Source organism: Pongo abelii, chromosome 1 (assembly GCF_028885655.2).
Source record: "Pongo abelii isolate AG06213 chromosome 1, NHGRI_mPonAbe1-v2.0_pri, whole genome shotgun sequence".
NCBI lineage: Eukaryota > Metazoa > Chordata > Mammalia > Primates > Hominidae > Pongo > Pongo abelii.
In genome coordinates, this window is record NC_071985.2 from 176071162 (window position 1) to 176093026 (window position 21865).

The 21865-nt window shown below is 41.5% G+C and overlaps 1 protein-coding gene across 19 annotated transcripts in view; it reads left to right on the plus strand.

Moving 5' to 3' along the window:
* DAB1 (DAB adaptor protein 1) overlaps window positions 1-21865 on the plus strand; it is a 1275060-nt gene that overhangs the window by 1185966 nt on the left and 67229 nt on the right. For 13 of the 19 annotated variants that reach the window (XM_054534040.2, XM_054534037.2, XM_054534022.2 and 10 more), the window contains 5 exons: window positions 6447-6578; window positions 7223-7342; window positions 7803-7841; window positions 9441-9506; window positions 15942-16001. In XM_054534040.2, the coding sequence (XP_054390015.1) occupies window positions 6447-6578; window positions 7223-7342; window positions 7803-7841; window positions 9441-9506; window positions 15942-16001 (417 nt within the window). The remainder of the gene's footprint in view (window positions 1-6446; window positions 6579-7222; window positions 7343-7802; window positions 7842-9440; window positions 9507-15941; window positions 16002-21865) is intronic. The other 6 variants (XM_054534100.2, XM_054534109.2, XM_024233402.3 and 3 more) reach the window with 4 other exon arrangements.

The following is a 21865-nucleotide window of genomic DNA, read 5'->3' on the forward strand; positions in this document are numbered from 1 at the left end:
CAAATATTACGTTCTTTCTGGATAAGTAATTAAAGAAGAATCATAGAGCCAGTGTATGCACATCTTTAAAGCTCTGAAATATACTGCCAAGCAGCCCTCCAGAGAAGTTGCACCAAATCACACTTCCACCAATAACAAAACATCTGTAATGGCTGACAGGTACCAACCTTTATAAATGTGCCTTGCACTGTTCTGGTCACTTTACATATATTAATTTATTCATCCTCATAACAACACTATGAGAGAGATACTATTATCATCCTTAAGTAACATGTAGCAGACCAGTAGCCCAAGAAGATATCTGTTTCATCACACTTTGGTCAATATTGGGTATTATCTTTTCTGTTTGTTTCATTCTGGTGGGAAAAATGGTATCTCATTTCATATATGTTATATGAATCAATTTAATATTTCCAATAGCATTTTGGGTTCCCATATCATTCTTTGTATTATACAAAAAGAGAAAAGAAGTCTCAGAAAGTTAGAGTGATGTGTGCAAAGCTATACATCTAGTAAATGGTAGAGCTTGGATATGAATTGCATTTCTTCTGATTCCAGAGTCCATATCTTTCCTCCATTATCACACCACCTCTTCAGCGAGAGACTACATTATTTGGAAATCTGGTCTTGTCCTTGAGTAGAAACTTCTAGAAGATTTCAGGATGCCAACCCAGGGAGCACTTCACTCTGACCCACTCCATTGAGTGTTTGATGATGGGTTGCCTGGGGGCTGGTGCAGAGGTTGCCTCACTGGCACCGCGATGTAGCAAGCACATCCAAAAATATGTTAGAAAAGAGAAAGGCCTTTGTAATGAGCCTGGGCCTCCCTTTGTCTTGTGAGGTTTTAACTACTGTAATTGCTTGTAGTATGAAGTAGTGTTTTTTCATGTATCTATTTTTATTCTGTGTCTCTCTGCTTTTCTGCTTTTTTGTTTTGTTGTTAACTCACTTGATTCCTGTTGGGTATTTTTCCTGTGAATAGTATTGCCTCGGGAAAGCACACACTCTCACACACACACATACACACACATACTAATAATATGAAGGCTAAATAGGGTAGAATTTATTCTTTAAAAAAAGCTAATGGTAAAATCTTCAGCAGATGACTTTCTAATCCATACTGTATTTAATTGGCTGTATTGAACCATACTACAAATTAAGTCTTCTCTGTAATTTATTCTGTCAGACAGTAACCCTCCAAACAATTTGATACTTCATTTAAACATTGGTAAATGGCTCATGGAAATACAAAGAAAAAAAGATTTAATGATGATCAGATAAGAAATTCTCTGTTCACAGAATGAATCCTGTGTGAAATGTTATGAATTAACCTGAATCATTTATTCATTGAGCATGTATTGAGCATCCACCATATGTAGGGCTTATCTTAAGCTGACTTGGTCTTTCTTTCTTTCTTTTCTTCCTCCCCATTCATTCCCTTCATCCTGTACTTCCTTTCTTTCTTCCTCCCTGCCTGCCTTCCTGAAATATTATGTAGCACTTACTGTTCAGAAGGTGCAGTATTAGGAGCGGGGGTAAGATTGAGAAGAACTAGACATGGATCTTTCTCTGAAGGGCCTAACATTCCTGAAGGAGAGAGAGAAAACATGTGCATAGATGTTCCCCATAAGGTCCTGTTCTCAGAACCTAGCTGCCTTCACACATTCAGTTCTTTCTGCCTAAAATGCCCTTTCTTCCTTGTTTTTTGGAGACTTCCCATCTATCCTTGGAGCCTCAATTCAAGGTCACCCACTTTGTCAAGCCTTCTCTGATGCCCTTCCCGCATTCCTGCCCCAAGCCTATGTGACACCCTGGGCACGCTTTTAATATAAAGCTTGTTGTATTATATTGTGATTGCTAGTTTCTTTGCCTACGTGTTTTATGAGATTGTGAACTCCTTGAAGAAGGGACTGTGTTCTATTCATCTGTGTAGCCATAGCACATAGCAGGAGACCAGCAACATAATAGGCACTCAATAAATACACACGCTGTGAGTAACTGGATGAATGGATAAATGCGAAAGAAGTGCAAAGCATCCTGTGTAGAGGGACAAATATAGTGCAGTGAGATCTAGGGATGGGAATTATTACTCGGGGAAATGGCGTATCAGGGTAGGTTCCTTGGATGGGCAACATGTCAGAGCTGTGCCTTCCATCATAAGTACACTGTAGTTCTCTGAGCTGATGAAGCGCGGGCCAGGACATCTGCAGAGAAAACCATGTGAGCAATAGCACAGAAGTGGGAAAGTACAAAATTCAAACGGAGAGTAATGAGCTCCTCAGATTATTTGCAGCACAGGTCACCTGAAGTTCATGCATAGGAAGGTCAGATTGGATTGAGGACATTGATATCTGGATTGTCCTTGGAATTCTTTAGTGACTACTTTTATCCATGATGCAAAGAAGAGTTCAGGACGGGAGGAATACATGAAGATGTGGCAGAGAGCTAGGGTGTTCCTGAAGGCTCTACTTTTAAGACAAATACCTGCTTTGATTTTGGCAGTAGTTTAATATCTAGACAAAGTTTTCTCAAGACAATAACTGTTTTCAAAAGGAAATGTGGGAGAGGGGCAACCAGCATCTGCCTTTCCTTCACCCTCTGCCTCCCACTCTGGCCGGTATTCTCTGGTGGTTCTCCCAGCCACCTCCAGAACTACCTGCAAGACCCCAGGAACTGACTGCAGAAGCACTCCTGGGATGGAGCAGTTCTTATGCCCTAGGACCAAGGGCTGTGCCTCACCTTTCTGCCTCTGGCTGCTCAACAGGTGCCAGAGACAGCCAATTCCTGAGAGTAAACTTCAGGACCATGCTGTCTTGACCTTTTTCTTTGAGAGCCCAGTGGCCAGCCTTTACCCCAAGCCCACTGATTTATGACCCTCCCTGATCTCAGATACCTGCCTGAATCCAGAACATTCTCAGTTCTCTCCCCTTACCCAGTTCTCTTCTTCCCTTGCCTTCCTCATCCCAGCTTATCAAGGGATCATCTTTTTGTTGTTGGTTGAGGGAGCCAAAAAGTCTAAGGAAAGGAGACTTTGATTCTGTGTAATCTAGTTTCCTTTTTTCAATGCTTTGTCATCCTGAGTAGGAAAAACACCTGGGTTTAGTATTGGTCCTGGCATTTCAATCTCTGACCTTCAGTCCCTTCATGAATAAACTCAGGATTGACGTTTAAGGTTCCAACTGTCTTTGATTGTGCTGATAAAGTCTACTTGAAGACATGGGGCAATTTTGAGGCTCAGTGAACAAGAATTTGCATGATACTCTAAGTTCCTAAAGCGAATGTGATAATGCAATTGTGGGATTAGCAGAATTCTAATGTATTTGTATTTCTAAGTATCTATGTTACGTCTGCATAGTTAAGGTTGGAGAGAGGGAAGACATAGCCCCTCACTGACTCTTATTTCCAAATGAATGAGACACGTTCAGAGCAATCCTTTTTAACATGTCATAAAATTAACTATGAGAGAGAATAATGTTACAAATATCTTTAAGCACTTCACGCTCGCACACACAGCTACACTCTGCAAGACAGTATTAGGTATCATCAGGCATTAAAAATGTTTTGATTTTAAAACACTTAATGAGGATTCCCAGATAAATTAAAACATCTCCATCTGCCGTCTTGCCTGGTAGGTGATATTTTACCATCGCACAATCATCTCCAAATCTAATTCCACCAGGAAGACTTCTAATCGCAGCTTGATTTTAGAGCAATATTCTACCTGGCAATCAATAAGGCACTGTCGTCAAACTTTGATTTAATAGGAAACGTGGATAACATTCTCCACATTATGCAGTGAGAGAGATACTTTCAGGAAAGGAAGAGAAGAACGTCTTTGTCTCCCACTTTTCCCTGCTGCCTACCATTCTAGCGCACAAAAGCCTATAAATCAATGCCCCCATGTTGTGCGAATGTAAATCTCATCAATTTTACATCATTAACACCATGAAAAAGCTACCACTCTTTGAGCAATTTTCCTCTGCTAGCTAAATATGTCCTCTTAATAAAACAAAAATTAATGGGTCCTAATTATTTTGCTAGCAAATATGTCCTTCTCTGCCAACTTATTTGTGTCAAAAACCATTAGACTTATACATTTGTTTTATTGCCACTGGAGGGACTAGGGTAACTGAGCAGTCATACCACCATTAAAGCATGATATCCAGTGGGCAGTGGGCAGCCTGGGCAAGCGTGAAGCCATAGAGAGAGTTCTAAGAGTAGTCAGAGAGGTAGTGAATGATCAGACCCTGAAGTTTAAGGTAAGTCAGAAAATTCTACTGCCGCAAATGATTTATAAGGTCAAATGCCTGGAAAGATTGCATCCGGCCAAGAGATGGACATTTTAGAAGATCAGTGACCTACAACTATGGCGATGACCATCGTGAAATCCAGAGGCCCACTGTGCCAGGAGGCTGGTTTTGTAGTGGGTGGTCCTAATGGCTTAAAAGGATTTGGGAAGACAGAATAAGAGCTTAGAGAGTATCTACTCCAGTGGTTCCCAATGTTTTCATAATTTTCTCTCTCCCTCCATGGACTCAGTAATGGGGAAGATTCTGTCTACCAAAAAAACTGCATTTGTAATCATCCATTTTCCTGTTTGGACTATTTAAACCATAACTAATTGCCAGTAAGAGAATATACTCAAATATGAGCTAAGGAATATTAGCAACACTAAGCTGATATAATTCCAAATAAATGGCCAGTGCCGTGGTTCGCACCTGTAATTTTAGCACTTTGGGAGGCCAAGGCAGGTGGATCGCTTGAGCCCAGGAGTCTGAGACCAGCCTGGGCAACATGGCGAAACCCCATCTCTACAAAAAAATGAGCCGGCTCTGGTGGCATATGCCTGTAGTCCCAGCAACCCAGGAAGCTGAAGCGAGAGGATCACTTGAGCTCAGGAGGTGAAGGTTGCAGTGAGCCAAGATTGCACCATTGCACTCCAGCGTGGGTGACAGAGTGAGACCCTCTCAAAAAAAAGAAATTCCAAATAAACTTGGCATTTTCATTTGCATGCACATAGAAATGTGTAGACTTATTAGCAATAATTACATATTGCTGTTTAGTTTTTTGAGATTTTGAAAATTGCATGGGGCCTCTTTTTATTACATTTAATGACCCCTAAGGATCTATGGCTTTGGGTTATGAGTCATTGATCTGGTACATACCTCCCATTTACTAGAGGGTTAAACTTGAGGTACACAGGGGTACAGTGGGTGCCTTGTGTTTACACAGTAGCTAGAATTCAGGCCTCCTGATACCCGGTATAATGAAAAGGCTCTTTATAAGGACTTTAAACATACCATAAGCACCCAGATGAATATATAAGCCTTTACAGAGTACTGTTGAATAAGGATTGCTTCAAGTAGGTTTAGTATACGAAAATAACCATAAAGATCACCATTACCCAATAGGATGGTGAACATTATTTGTTGAAGCTCAGATAATGAAGGCATGAAGGTCAATTATAAAAGATTTTCAAATTACTAATTATCAATCTCAGTTTACTTTATAGTTCAACAACTATAGGCCAGGCATAGTGCAAGGTGCTAGGATGACAGAGATAAGGAAGACAGAACCGGCTGGGAAAGACAGACAAGGAATCATGCAAATATATCACAGAAGGAAGACCTGTGAGAGTAAGGAAGTCCAGGGACCAACGTTGGAGGAATTCATCAGTTCAGTGTCATTAGAAAGTAAAGTTCTACAGAAACACAAATGAGGGTGGAATTATTTCTCCAGGGAGACAGAAGGCATGCCTTGTTCAGAGGAAGTTTCACACAGGTGGTACTATTTCATATGGCCATTGAAAGAGAAACAGAATTTGGGCAAGTGGATAAAAAGAGTTGATGTTGCAGGCAGAGAGATCTACCAATGAAAAGCCTGAGATATGCATAGCCCCGCCTCTACCCCCAGTGGTGACTTTGGGCAAAACAGAGAAAGGCATTTATTCCTCAACACACTCTATCACCATCAGCTGGAAAAGCGTTGTCACCATGCACATCTATAGTTCTATGAATGTTAATGATACTCCCTGGAGTTGTGCAGTGTACCTCCTCCACCACAGCACACACAGTCCCTGAGTATTTAAGTAAATTAAATATCAATCCAAAAGTTGGACTGGGATGTGTCATGAAAAAAGATCAAACAGAAGCCTACCCATTGAATTAAACTGGCTGGCTCTAGCAAGCTGAATAAAGCCACTGTTGCAGATGCTTATTCAGCATATGAACAATCCTATGTTTCTCTCTGGTCACAGCATTAAGACCATAGAGGGAAGCCTCCATTTCTCAAGGGCAGGCATAGCTCTTTTTCTTTCCATCTGGACTAAACAGCTTTTCCAAAGCCCTTCGGGCCTGTTCACACATAGCTGAAACACATTTCTTATTGATCAACAGCTCGAAGGGAAAGTCCCCTGAAATATGTTCTTCCTTTTTTTTCTCTGATAGGCCCTTCAGCATCATCATGCTGTTCATGAAATATCCTACATTGCAAAGGACATTACAGATCACCGGGCCTTTGGATATGTTTGTGGGAAGGAAGGGAATCACAGATTTGTGGCCATAAAAACAGCCCAGGCGGTGAGTATCCCTATCCAAGAAGGGAGCCTTTCCTTGGAACTCTGGGGCGACAGTCCAGTGACTCCATTGGTCTTTGAGGGCCCACTCTCAGATATGACCAAGCAATGTATTTCCACTGAAGTTGATGCTCACATTCCCATCTAGAAAAGATAAACAGCCTTGGAGCAAGGAAACATGCTCATACCCATCCAGTTTTTTCTTTTTCTTTTTTTTTTTTTTAACTAATGGGTATTTCCTAATGACTAATTATTTTCCTTTCTGATTAAACTGGATCGAGGCACCATATACAAATAAGTTTCCTTGCGTTCATAGCCTTATTTAAAAAGAAAATAAGAGAAAACAAATAGCTGTTTTGCATAAGGCCTACCCTAATTTTTATTGTATTCTAAATCACTAAAAATAAAAGCAATGCCTTTTATGCTTATGATTATTATGAATTTGCAAATATAATTAGTTGAAGAAATGAACTTTAGCCTAGATGCAATTTGCTAAACCAGTATAAACAAGGTAGGATTAATTAAGGATGGAATGCTTTCAGATTAATAGAAAAGGAAGGGCTGCGGGTTGTCGCTGCAAAAACAAAAATTTGTTGCTGCGTCTCAGTACCATTCCCTTATGATGTGCCTTACTACCTTTCACTCCAGGCTGAACCTGTTATTCTGGACTTGAGAGATCTCTTTCAACTCATTTATGAATTGAAGCAAAGAGAAGAATTAGAAAAAAAGGCACAAAAGGATAAGCAGTGTGAACAAGCTGTGTACCAGGTATACCTGTGAATTTATCCTTGCACTGGAGATCGGGGCTTCAAATAAACACATGTAAAAACTGACAGTCAGGCCTTCTCTTCCTGCTGCCAAGTAGAAATAAACGAAGATGAAAGATTCCTGTGTAAATTACAGGACCCAAAGCAGGCCATTAGAAATTATTCCTTATTCTCTTAAACTCTAGACATGTTAGATGAAGTGAAATCTCGAATCCAGAGAGAGATTTCAGGGGTGGAGGACCCAAGAAACACAATTGCTTTTGCTATTGTTAACAGTGCGGGTGGAGGTGGGAGTGGCTCTAAGGGTTTTGACTTTTCTGTGCTTTTTCTACCTTGATGACCCACCAGCCTCTTCTGCCCAGAGCTGGTTTCTTTACTGTCCTGTAATTTCTGAATGCAGTCTCACATCTCTTCCTTTATGTCCTCTGCTTTTCACCCTCCCTCTCCTTACCCTGCAATAGACAATATTGGAGGAGGATGTTGAAGATCCTGTGTACCAGGTAATTTCTGAAACTAGTGGGGGTTTTAGATTCAAGAGTGACTAGACCTGTGTCAGAGCCATTTTGTCAGAAACCTGAAGAATCCACTGACTGCAAAACCTGGAGAGAGACCAAGATTATTTCTGAGGGTGAGGGCTGCCAGCCCCTCCAGGAGCAAATTTCCATAAAAACTAACAGAAGTTTGGCCGGCATCGGTATCTTGGGATTTGGAGATCCGCTTCTCCCTTCTTGCCTCTGCCTCAGCCCCCTTCACAGTCTGTAAAAGTTTGATCCCAGAGCTGAATGTTTTCAAGAGTCTCTTGAATATTCTGAGTTCATTAGAGAGAATATGAATAATGAGGTGGCTTCTCTGAGTTAAGAACCAGAGGTGGGGGCTGACATTTTGGTAACATTTCAGCACAGACCCAAAGGATGGTTTCTAAGCTTTAGAAAGGCTATGAGGAGGGCTCTCTGACCCCCGATGGGGCAAGCTGACCCTCCGATTACCTGGCTCATGCCGTAGGAGCTGTTGGGAGGAAAGAAAGAGTGACCCTAAAGACACTTCTGCCCCTAGCTTTCTCTGGACTCTCTTCAAGATCTGCAGCTCAGTGGTGGGTAGAGAGATGATCTCTCTTGGGGTCAAGTATGTGGTCTGTTCAAACAGAGATGCAGAAAAAAAGGGAAAAGACAGCCTCTCCCTCCCCTGTGCTTATTCTCAAGGAGAAAAAGAAGCCCAAAAAATGACTTATTGAACACAAAGGAAAATCTTGAACTTACAGTTCTAACTGGGATGCATAGGTGTTCTTTGTGTGTGCATGTGTGTGTGTGTCACATATGTATTTTATATAAATGCTTATTTTCACACAAAAATCTGGTACTGCTACAATGAAAGTAAAATAATGTAGATGACTTGAAGTGGAAAAAGTATCTCATGTATATGGCAAACAAAAGCCAAAGATGCACGTAATGACATGCTCTTGCTTTAGAATGCTGAGGGCCAAGGATTTGTATATAATATGAGCTTCACCCCCTGGCTCACTGGCTTGCACAGAATGAAGAATAATAGCCTTTTTGAAATGTCTCAGTCCTAAAACATGAACATGGAAAAATCGATTTAACGTATTTAAAAGTGAGAATGCAAAATAAGGTGATATTTATGGGATAAAGGAGTTTAGGGCTTCTGAGCTCTTCAGAGTTTGTTTAGGATTTTGAACCTTAGGGGAAAAGGGATGCCCCTCAACTGTGACCCATACATTACAAAGTTTGGGATCTCAGGCATTCCAGTGAAATAGCATTCTCACTCAGCAATACCAATGTATTCAGATATTACTGAGACAAATTGCCATTGAATGAAGAGGTTACATCTCCAGAAAGATCTGCAGAGGCTTGATGCAATCACTGTTGAAATACTGACCAGCAGACCTCTGCAGTTTTCCTTATGAAAGGCAGGAACGTACAAGGTACATTTTATTTCAATAATTCGGTTGTGTCTTTAAGGTGTTTTCTCTTGTGCCTGCTTCTTTAATGCTCACTGTGATTTGTATCTTAATTTCCAAATGCTTGTTTTTCCTTTCTTCTTTTTCACCTCTGACCTTTCCTTTCTGGCTGCTCCTGTAATAGTACATTGTGTTTGAGGCTGGACATGAGCCAATCCGTGATCCCGAAACGGAAGAAAACATTTATCAGGTATAAAATTGCTTGCCTCTCTTACCATTGCACCACTACTAGTACATGCATAAATATACTGATAGTCTAAAGAACCAAGGGTTCTGTTGGTCATTCCTGGCTTGTTAAAATACCTTTGAGTGAAATGGCTTCTAGTTCCCCAGCAATTTACCAGTAGTTTTCATGCCTTGTTGTTGATGTTTAATAGCTAGTTAGGTACAGTGTTTTACTTTTGAATGGATCTTAACTATTTTAAGTAGAAGCAAAAATAAAATGTTCCATTTTACTAAAGTAATACATTGGAGAGCTGGTGTCCGTTATACAATTAGGGTCCTTTATTTCTCAGAAGAATGTGCTCATCAAATTTCTTAAAAAGCCACCTCCGCTACTGAAAATAAAGCACAAATTTAATTTCAAATGCTATGTGAAAACAACATTAAGAATATTAACTGAATGAAAGTACAGCTAAAGGCTTTACCCTTATTTTTAATTGTGCAAAGAAAACTGAACTTTTTAAACTCATTTAATTATCACAAAGATGTTATAAACTAGATATTTTAATTCTGTTTTTATAGGGTGAGACTCAGAGAGAGAAGCCGAGTAGCTTTGTCTGGGTTGTACAACTGTTTAGAGCCAAGATTCAAACCCAGGCATGGGTGTGAAGGCGAAGCTCTGGCTCCTTCTGCCATGGTCTTCCACCAAAGTGTCTGTGTAATTGCAGTATAGCAGCACATCAAATAGATATGATGACCTGCAACTTTTCACTCATTAGTATTGTAGTCCCAATTTGAAACAGAAACATTATAGGAGCAGAAAAAAATTTAATGTATTTAATAAGTGATTTTAATTTTGTTAGTTGTGTGGCCTATTCTGCCTTGGGTGTGTATTACTTGTGTAATAAAAGTAAAACATATTTTCAATTTCTATCAAATGCATAGAATTCTAAATGACTAAAATATAATGTTAGTTCTACCAACAACTTGGTTTAAAGTTATCAGCCTTGTTGAATAATATTTTCTCTCCACTGAATCTATCTGGATTCCATTCAAATATGAGGTTGTGCTTTGAGATTTTTTTGAAAGTCATGGCTTACCAAGTATCTTTAATAAGAAAAGTTGCATTTGTCCTGAGTGTCAGATTTTAAAGTGTATACAAGCTTAACAGTATCTGAATATGAGGAGGAAAAAACCATTAACCAATCATCCTAGGAAGAGAGGGCCCCTTTTAAATAAAAGGAAGCTTTGCAGTATTACAGGTTTCTGAATCCAGACTTAGCTATAGTTGGCAGGGCTCCCACTGCGCCTTGTAGGATTGCAGTGGGGGCGGGGTGGGGAGGGAGACATCCTAGTGTACTGGAAAGACCTGCTCTAGCTGGTGGAAAGCTGGGTTGTAGTCCAGGCTCTTACCAACTACCTTTGGCTAAGTGGTTGTGGGCAAGGCACTTACCTTCTCAGAGTCAGTTTCTCCCTTGATAAAATAGGCGAACAATTTTTCCCTAACTCACAAGCTCATGTGTAGAATGGAGAGAAGAGGTGTCATCATGGGTCACAAAATGTGGAGTCTGGCTGTGTGGATTCAGTATTTTAGTACAAGTACCAACTCAGCCATTAATTTAACTGTCAAGTATATTTTTTTTCCTCTGGGCTTCAGTTTACCCATCTGTAAAATGAGCAAGTAAAATACAGGGCTCTCTCAGGCAAGACCCTTTTCTGTTTTTTGCAATTACTGCTTTACCATAGGACTTTGATTTTTTTTAGAGAAGCACGTTAGCTTGTTTTACAGGATAATAAGACTCGGTGGAGGTGGGAAAATTTGCGTGTGCACATGCGCTGATGGTGGGCCAACTCTGTGAATGGGGTTTGAGTGCAATATCTTATCTCTCACAACAACCCCATGTGGCTTGAATCATTATTCCTACCTTACAGATAAGGAAAGTGAGGCTCACAGTGATAAGGTAACTTGCCCAGGGTCCCAGAACTAGCAATAGGTAGAACCCCCACTGCAGGTCCCTCTGACCTCTGTAAATAAAGAAATAAATCCTAAGGCTGCTCTCAGCTCAGAATCCCCTGATTCTGAGTTTCACAATTAGATTCTAAGTCCCTTTCAAGTCACTATCTAAAAATCACACTTGTTTTAACAGCTCTGACCTCCAGATCTTCCCATCTGTCCATCATTAACAGGAAGCTACCATTTAAGGGAATGAATATTTTATCTCCTTCTATTGGAAAGGCCTTTGGTCATTCTTTTCTCCTGCTCTGCCAGTCTGCTGGGGCTCAATTTACTTAATAAGAGATAAGCTCTTGGGCCTGAAGATAAGGCTGGGCTTTTAAGGGGCTGCTATTAGGAGCCTCATTCTTTTTTTTTTTTTTTTTTTTTTTTTTTTAAGGGCTTGTAAGTGTTCCATAGCTATTTCTCCTGAATTGCAGTGTTTGATAATACTTCAGCTTGGCCCAGCCAGTGGTGTCAGCTTTTATTCACCTCCTTGCTTTCTGGAGTGAGGCAGACAGTCCTGGAGACCTTTAACTCTTTTGTGAACTTGAGTGGAGAACATAATTTTTGTATCTCAATTTCCTGGGCTATGAAATGGGGATAATATATTCTCTGCTCCTAGCAGTTATGTGAAAACGTAAAACGAGGAGGAGAGCAGTTGGTTCATAGTAGGTTCTGTGTAAACGTGAGTTTCCCCTCCTTCCTTGCATGTTGTCAGTTTCAGATGCTGTTGAAGATGTCTTATGATCATGTTTTAAGTGAAATAGAACATAACTTGCTCACCACATGTTGTTGGAGAGCCTAGCAGAAATCCTCAAGCGTGCTTCACTTTCCTATTTATAACTCCAACAAAAGAGATGCAGAGGCTTTTGAGTAAATGTAACCTCTTTTTTCGAGATTTTTCTAATAGTTTTGGTTTCCCAGCTATATTAATAATAATAATTGCCTTTTGCTTTGCATGCCTCAGAAAAAGTTATTGGCTGTATTGAAGTTATCAGCCTCCCAATACAAAACATTTTTACACATCACTTAATTTTGATCCTTCCAATAATGGTGACATAGGAAAAACAGCTACAATGACTATCATTTTGAACATAGGAAAATCAAGTTCCCCCAATTGAGGTGCTGAATACAAGGTCAGAACCTCCGATTCTAAATCTAGTGTTCTTCAATACCTGAACAGGCTTCCTATATAAGCAAGATTTCAGCTTTCCACATGGTCATTTTCCAAGTTCATTCATTCAAAAACCACTGTTAACCATCCAATCCGTGTTAAGTATCGTTATTTTTAAATGATGAGTCTCCAGGAAATGTTACCCAACGAAGCCTGGAACTGCCTCTCCACACTATTAATTAGCATGCTGCCAAAATAAAAGTAAAAGTGTTTTCTGTATGTACAGTATAGAATGTGCTGTTTTTAGAGTAATTTAACATCTATTCACTTACACAAAAAAATGATTATTTATAGAACAAATAAATGACTGGACACATGGGAAATCACATGCGTCTGGCACGGGGATGGGATGGTGACCATGGCACGGCCCCCACCCTCAGAAGTTTATGTACAGCCCCCTTAGATGCTCACAATGGGCAGATGGAGCAACTGAAGTTCAGAGAGCAAAGTGACTGTCTGAGTCGCAGCCTGTGGCAGACCCAGGATTTGGAACTACCAGTCTTCTGATTCCTTTTGGTCTGAAACTTTTATGTCTCTAAAACATTGTGTTACTGAAGCCTTTTGTGTAAACAGAATGGTACAGCTAAGCAGAGATGAGAGCCAGGACCATGCACCTTAGCACTCATGGGCTGAATGCTTGGCAATTAGGCATTTCTTGTTTCACCAATATTTATAGCTGTGGATACAAGGATAATAAAATATCCCAACCTGCCCTCAGCAAGCTTATAGATCCTGGAACAGTTACAATGTGGTGCAATAATTCTCATGATAAGATAAAGCACACTTTACACTCTTTTTCAGTAGTCTGATTACTTTTCCATTTCCCCCAATAAGACAAGGAGCTCTGTTAAATCACGGGCCATATCCATCATGTTCACCATCATTGTCCCAGGGAACGCGTGATGCATGACACATAATATGTACTTAGCAATTTTTATTTTTTAATGAAAGAATGCACCAGAGGTTACAAGAATTCAGGGGAAGGCTCCAAACAAGGCCTAGAGAATCAGGTGAGGCTTCCAAGAAGATATCCCAGCTGAGATAAATCTTAAAGGACAAACAGGCAGATTGATATCTCACCCATGGGAGAGCCAAGTAGAAAAGCGTTTTCAATTATGCACAGTTTGGGTTTATCCATTCCACCGCTTCTTCTCCGTTTTTAGGGATAATTGAGAGGCAGCTGCGGTTCAACTGTGCTAAGTGCCCATAGTGAGCAGTGAATTACAGGCAACAGAATGTTCTTCATTTTGCTCAGTAAAGGTTGAACTAGTAAAAACAAAAGTGAGGGCTGGTAATTTATTGGCCCTCATTAACAAGGACTCTGTAGGCATTCTTAGAGGATTTCTTTTAGATGGAGCTCAGTTATCAGGAGCAAAGAAATGACATTCTTCGCTGGCTACTTGCACAGTGAAGCTTGCAAGATCAGCTCTGGAAGTGTACCACCGACACAGCCATGCTCACTCAGTCCTGTTTTCTGCAAGAGTGTAGATGAGCTTCTGGGAACGTAGGATGTGATGTCAAAGAAAAGGCCCACTTGAAACAGCTGTCTGAATAGTGTAGCAGTCAAATGGCAAACTCCCTGGGCTCAAGCTTTTGGCTTCCCCATTCACAGACTGCACTCATGGAGTGAGTTGAATCGCGCAAACTACCCTGTCCAAGGGCCTCAAGGTCACAGGTGTTCTAGGGCAAATATCTCTACTGCCAGAGATATTTTTCTCCTCCGCAACATGGGGCCAACTGAGTTCTTACCTGAAAGACTTGTCTTGAGGATTGCATGAGAATGTATGTAAGACACAAATGTTTAGAACAGCGCCTGGCACATAGGAAGCACCCAGTCCATGTTAGCTGACATTATTAATAATAGATCTCTTGTTTGGCCACCAGAAAGAGCTGGGTTTGAACCTGGTCACTTACCAGCTTTGACGATTTGGGCAAAGTCCCTAACATCTCTGAGCCTCACTTTCTCCTATTTAAAGTAGAGATGATACTACCAATTTCTTAGAGTTATTGCAAAAGATTTTAAGTTAAATGAGATGAAAAATGTCAAAGGGACCTAAGGAATAAGCTCAAATTCTTACTTCTTATAGAACAATGGTGTAGTTAGCTAGCTCAAGCCTAAAAGATACTTTTCCTTCACTATTCCCCACATTCCTCTATCATACGTTTACCATATGTCTCAGCAGACATTTACTGAGAGCCTACTGGGTGTTAGACACTATGCCTGCTCTTAAGGAGCTCCCAATATGATGGAAAGAAAGGCATGTTGTCAGACCATTATAAAACCACTGCTGGCTGGGTCCTGCAATGGGGGTGTGAGCTAAGCTGTGACAGTTGCTGGGAAAGGAACAACTAATGAGTGCTTCCAATCTGGAATCTTTCAGTGAAAACCCTTGGTTGACTCATTTGAAAAGTAGTCAACATATCCACTATCGTTAGTATCATAAGATGTGTTCTATATATTTATATGATGTGTCAGTAACTAAAGTAATTCTTCTAACACATTACAGTATTATGGTATGTAATAGTGTTGTGTATCTAATATCCATTTTCTCACTTGGTCCTCAGAATAACCTGAGTAAGAGGCAGAGCTGATAGTAGTGAAGCTCGGAGGAGCTCAGTGACCTGCTCAGGCTGTCACAGTTAGCTCATAACACAGTGAGACCAGATGGATGAGTAAGGGAAGGGAGGAAGATGCAGATTAATGTTAAACGCCCTCAAGATCTTCTGCATACTAGGCCCACACTTTCCATACCACTCGTGGGCCTTTTTCTTCAATGAAAACCTTCCATAATTATCAAATGACTTGTATATGATCCCAGTAGAAGCTGTGCTTTGTGCTAGGATCTTGATATTTGCTATATTTTAAATAGCCTAGATCTCAGACTCAGCATTGAACAGTTTAAGCTCAGCTACAAACTGTTTCTAATCACTTCAGGAACAGTATAGCACCTCCCTAGGCCTCATTTTTGTCTAAGGAAATGAGGATTTTTTTTTTTACCGCATGACTTCTGAAGTCTATGTAGGTTTCTAGTCTTTGATTCTGCGAGGAGCCCAATGGCAGAGACCACCTATAAACCTTTGTTAAATGATGCCCACTCCCTGTCCCCATCTGATGCTCCTAAGGGAGGGAGCCTGGCCTGATACTTTCACAATTAGAGCAGGTTCCCATGGGCTTGTCCTGGGGGCCATTCTCAGGTACCCTTAGCCAGCTTGCAGTTGAAGTCTGGTTGCTTTGTTCTTTAAAATTGGAGTACCAGAGTGTTTTGACTGTGCTGAATTTAATTTTTCCATAGGTTCCCACCAGCCAAAAGAAGGAAGGTGTTTATGATGTGCCAAAAAGTCAACCTGTAAGTGTAAGTACATCTCCTCTCTACTGCCAGGTTTCCGTGACCTGGATTCACACTGAGGCTGTCTACAGCCTGTGGAAGGAAACCCTTCTCCTGGAATGAGTGTCATGGCCCCACATGTTTCTGCTGCAGACTGCATGCTGGGGAATCTTCAGTGGGCCAGAGGAAGGAGACATGAGGCAGAAATGGTAGCACTGAGGAAAAGGTGCCAGTCTGGATGAAGGTCTGGTCCCATGAGTGGGAGTGAGTTGAATCACGTGAACTACTCTGTTTAAGGGCCTCAAGGTCGTAGGTGTTTTAGGGCAAAAGTCATGGTTTAGAAGAAGCCATGGTTTAGAAGATGTTTAGATGTGGGGTCATGGTTTAGAAGAAGTAATTCTTCTAACACATCACAGTATTATGGTATCTAATAGTGTTGTGTATCTAATATCCATTTTCTCACTCCATCCTCAGAATAACCTGAGTAAGAGGCAGAGCTGATAGTAGTGAAGCTCAGAGGAGCTCGGTGACCTGCTCAAGTGGAGGATAGTGTTTCTGTTGTGGAAAGAGAACTGCCCATCTAATTTGAAAGTGGTTGAGAAGTTTCAAAGGGACAGTAGGAGAAGGGCTGGCCAGGGCCTTTGGGGTATACAAAAGTTCAGCCAAAGGGTGAAAATTTTGGAAAAGGTCATGTGCAGTGGGCTTGTGGAGAACCCAAGAGGCCTACCACATTAAGGACAACAAGGTCCAGTGGATCTGGACCCCATGTGCTGGTGGGACTCCTGGGAATCTGGGACAGAACCAAAAATTCCCAGCTGTGTGGTACTGCTCCAAACCACTGAAGTGCCCAGAACTCATATTTAGGACCTACAACTGGCATGCAGAAGGCAACTTCTATACATAATTCAGGCAGCTCTGGGGAGCCGGTGAAGGCTCTTGAGCAGGGGGCACATGGGACTTTGCCACAGCCAAGGGACTAGCTGTCACTATTGACCTCATTCATCTCAACAATGTGTGGACAAAGAAGGTGCTTTAAAGTCAGGTAGACCCTCAACAATGTCAGCTCTGTCCCTGACAGCTGTTGTGAGGCTAAAATCGTTCTACCTGGAACACTGTTGTCTGTTCTGGACCCCACACTGTGAGAGACATAAAGGCACACCTGCATGTTTCACGATAAGATTAACAAGGGGATGTGAAACTCCATCCGATGAGGAGCAGCTGAAGGACACAGAAATGTTTGGCCTGGATAAAAGAATACATAGATATGAAATGGGACTCCAAAGGCCACTGTATGGAAAAGGGATTACCTTGTTCTGTGTCAGCCAAGTCCTGGAACCAAGACCAGTGGGTGGCACTATAAGAAAGTCAATTCCAGCTCAAAGTGAGGCTGACCTTCCCACAGTCAGAGCTGCTCAGAGGTAGACCAGCTGGCACCTCAGAGAGTGAGCTCATCATTCTTGGAGCTATGCAAACAAGACTTGCAGACCACTTGTCAGAAAGATTACCAGGGCGATTCACACATTGCATAGGGAGATGGACAGGAGAGCTCTGGATGTCCCTTCCAAACCTGAGATTCTGTATTCTCCAAGTTGGGAGTCTTTCTGGTAGATTCTCATCCTTGCCTGCCCCTTCTCCCTTTTCGTTTAGTGTAACTTCTTTCTGATCAATGTCCATTTCTATAACCCACTCTTCCAGGATCTTGAAACCACTACCCCCCACCTAAATATGGCTTCTGAAACCTATGCATGTTAGTTTTAATGAAAAAACATATCCAGATGCAGGCCCGTTTTCAAAAACCGAAGTCTAGGGATCCTATTCTGTGTTGTACTGCTCAGGGAAACAGCAGTTTTTCTCCCTGAGGCCTTTGCACCTCATCAGGCCCCCTTGTCACTGAAACATTGGTCTGCTCTTCGTGTTTCAATTGGTCTAGCCCCCATGACACCATTCTCTACAATTCAATTTGTGCCTGAATTGCCACACTTGCCCCTAACAGGTTTAGATACGTAAGGAAACATGCTCCATTTGCTGCCTTGGTTTTTGTGAATTTATTAATGATTCTGGCCACACCATCTCCATGCTTAATAGCTCCAGAAAAAAAAAAAAAATCCAAGCTCCTTTGCCTGAGATACACAGGCAGGCTGCCTGAAGGTCCCCTCTCCAGCCTATGTGTCTAATCTACCTCCTTCTGGTCCAGCCCTACTGAAATCTTTTTGTGTTTGTTTGTTTTACCCCTCCCCACTCTCTCTGCAGCCTTCCCCCAGCATTCCAACTTTACTTCAAGCTTTGTGTTCTCAGGGGGACTTTCTGGACTTCACTCTGAACAGCAACAGCAGATCACTCCTGCCTTTGTGCTATCATTCCTCTGCTAATAGCACTTCTTCCCTATTACTTCTTTGAATGTCCTGGGGTCTTTGTATTACCAGATGCAAGCCCATGGCCTGGTATATGAAAGCCAGGTGCAACGCGGCTGCTTTAGGAACATTTAATAAATACATGAAGGCCGGGGCAGTGGCTCAGGCCTGTAATTCCAGTACTTCGGGAGGCCAAGGCGAGCAGATCATGAGGTCAGGAGTTCGAGATCAGCCTGGCCAGCATGGTGAACCCCGTCTCTAATAAAAATACAAAACATTAACCGGGCATGGTGAGGCGTGCCTGTAATCCCAGCTACTCGGGAGGCTGAGGCAGGAAAATCGCTTGAACCCTGGAGGCGGAGGTTGCAGTGAGCCGAGATCGCGCCACTGCACTCTAGCCTGGGTGACAGAGCCAAACTCCGTCTCAAATAAAATAAAATAAAATAAAATAAATAAAATAAAATAAAATAAAATAAAATAAAATAAAAAAATAAAATAAAATAAAATATATATGAATGACTCTATCTGTAGAAGGAATTTATGAAAATCCCTGGTAGAATTAAGAAAGTCCTTGTATTTCTGACTCCAAAATAATCATTAAGGAAATGCACTAGAAATTTTGCTTGCAAAATATCTGGGCTGCCTGAATGGCATGTAGTGGCTCCCAACCCGCTGTTCTCTCAGAGTCCTAGAACCAACTGATGGTAATGATGACTTTTCCATGAGCTATTTTCAACATTTTCAAAAGCCTAAGAGAGGTAAGAAGTAAAAACCTCAGGCTATTGTATAGAGACAGGTGGCTGCAGTTGGAATCTGAGCTCCTCTTCCTACCTGTGAGACTTTTGATACATTTCCTTGCCTCAGAGATTCAGTGTTCTTATCTACCAAAAAAGATGATTGAACAGAATTAGAGGACAGAGTAGTTTATGTATTGGAAAGTTGATCCCACTTGCCCAAGCCTCTCGGAGGTAATACTGAATACCACACACCCCTCCCTGCTCTGAGATCTTCCTGCCTTCCAGGCTTCCCCTAGTAGACCTGCCTCTCTGATGAATGCACACTCCCTAGAGTACCTCTGTACTCTGAAAATCCTTGCCTCTCACTGTTTGTTCCTTCACCACCTTTCCCTTAGCCAGAAAGACAAATACAAGAGATAACTCGATTAGTGTATGTTAAGCAGCTTCCAGAAAGTCGTGAGACTTCCACAAATTTCCCATAAGAAGAGAAACTGCCCAGTGGCCTGTTACTCTAGGTTCCACCTGGTTTCATTTTTCTCAGGTTTAGGTCTGCACAGAGCCTGGTCTTCAGAGTGAGATCTGGGTGTAGTTCTTACCACAGCCACTTCCTGAGAGTCCCTGAGCAGCTTTTTGCATCTCTGATCCTGTATGTTATTATCTACCAAAAGAAAATAATACTACCTTTGCTTTGTTTGGAGGATTAAAGGAGACATTTATATAAAACCCTTAACAGAAGATGTGAATTAGATAACATGAGAACATATCCACATGTTGCTATTTCAGGCAGTGCTCTAGCAAACACTCCTCACTGAGCCAGGGATTGGCAACTATTCTAGGGGATTACACACCCTCTCTGAAAAGCCTTCCTTACCCCAAATAGAGTATTCAGTCTCTCTGGGCTACCTCTATACTTCTCTTTGCAATGGTCCTAATGGATTGTCATTTTCTCTTAACATATTCACGTGAACCATTGGACTTTGAGTTCCTCAAAATCCTTGGCAGAGATCACATCTCACACGGCTTTGCAATTTCAGCACCTAGCATAGTGCCTGAAATATAGTTCCCACTGAGGACTGTGGTAGTAACCTAAGCTATGAGAGATACCGGGATTTGAATCCTGGCTTCGTTACTGGCTATGTGACCTTGAGTGAGCCCTTTGCTCTATTCAGTCTTTGGTCTTCTCAGCTATGTAGTGGTGATGTGAAAACCAAATTCACTGAGTTCTGAGAGTTTAGATTAATAACAGTGATCACTCAGTGTACATTAGCAATTAATAGACACTTATTAAATGTTTTGTTGTACTGAACTACTCACCAGGAGTTGTCACTTTTACTCCATACCTCCTTGCTTTGTAAGTCCATTGAGGACAGGAATCACATCATATTCATGTCCTGATTACAGTAAGCATCGACACAGAGTAGCTGCTCAAGTGGTAAATGAATGAATAATAAATGAACAAATGAATCCCTGTGTGAGGAATGAATGAACAAATGAATGCCTGTAGACTCAAAGCTCATCTATTGTCCATTAAGTTCTTTTTCCTTCTGCAGCCAAAGACACCGTGTCAAACTAAGACACTGTTGGTTCTCAAAGAAGCCCTCTTGCCTGGCCCTTCTTCCACTTTGTGTTTAACCATTCTTGCCCTGTTCCACCTGCAGCCTCCAAAAATATGTGTTGTTTTTTCTTCATAGCTTGGATCACCAGGCAGACAGGTGGCCTTCTAAACACAAACCCACATACTCACGCACCTGCATTCACTCCCCTCCTACATCAGGAACTCAGCATCAGGCAAAGCCAAAACATCTTGCTTCCTTGGCAGGGTTATTTTTGATTTTTGTTTTTTCATCCTACCTAGGGTTGGATTTTTCCTTCTGGGGCCCTGTGGAAAGTGTTTAAAGTCATTAAAACTTTTTAATTTTTCTGAAGAGGGTCCTGTAACTTATAAAATATTAGGGACACAATCTGATAGAATTAAGAATCAGTAGGCCGGGTGTGATGGCTCACGCCTGTAATCCCAGCACTTTGGGAGGCCAAGGCGGGCAGATCAGGAGATCAGGAGATCGAGACCATCCTGGCTAACACGGTGAAACCCCGTCTCTACTAAAAAATACAAAAAAATTAGCCGGGTGTGGTGGCAGGCACCTGTAGTCCCAGCTACTTGGGAGGCTGAGGCGGGAGAATGGTGTGAACCCGGGAGGCAGAGCTTGCAGTGAGCTGAGATCGTGCCACTGCACTCCAGCCTGGGCAACAGAATGAGACTCTGTTTCAAAAAAAAAAAGAATCAGTGTAGTCCTTCTACCCCAAAACCCCTGTAACTATCTGCATGTCACAGAAGGCTAGAGAAAGGATTTGGGCCCAGTGAATTTGCCAGATACTTGTCTGAAAACCACTAAAATTTTTGGATTTTAAGAGTGTATCAGTTACATCCCTTGCCTTGTCTTAGATAATATGCAATTAGAGATGGTAGTTACATAGTCCATTTCTCAAACTACATTTAGCTACAGACTTTCTTTTTAAAAATTAAAATTTTATATAACAATATAATATATAAAAGAGACAGGCAAAAAGAGGGGTTCTATGCACTATCCTCAGTCTGTATATGAAATCACTACTGAGCTGAATTAATGATAATCAACTGTTGAAATATAAAATACACTTTCTTCTGTGACCCCATTATTTTGATTTTTGTTGCCTTCTCTACTTTTGGCCATTATCTGGGGAGATTCATCGTTCCAGTGGACAGCCCATTTAGTAACCTGGCCTCCCAATTTCATGACCCTCATCCCTTGAATCTTTTCACTCA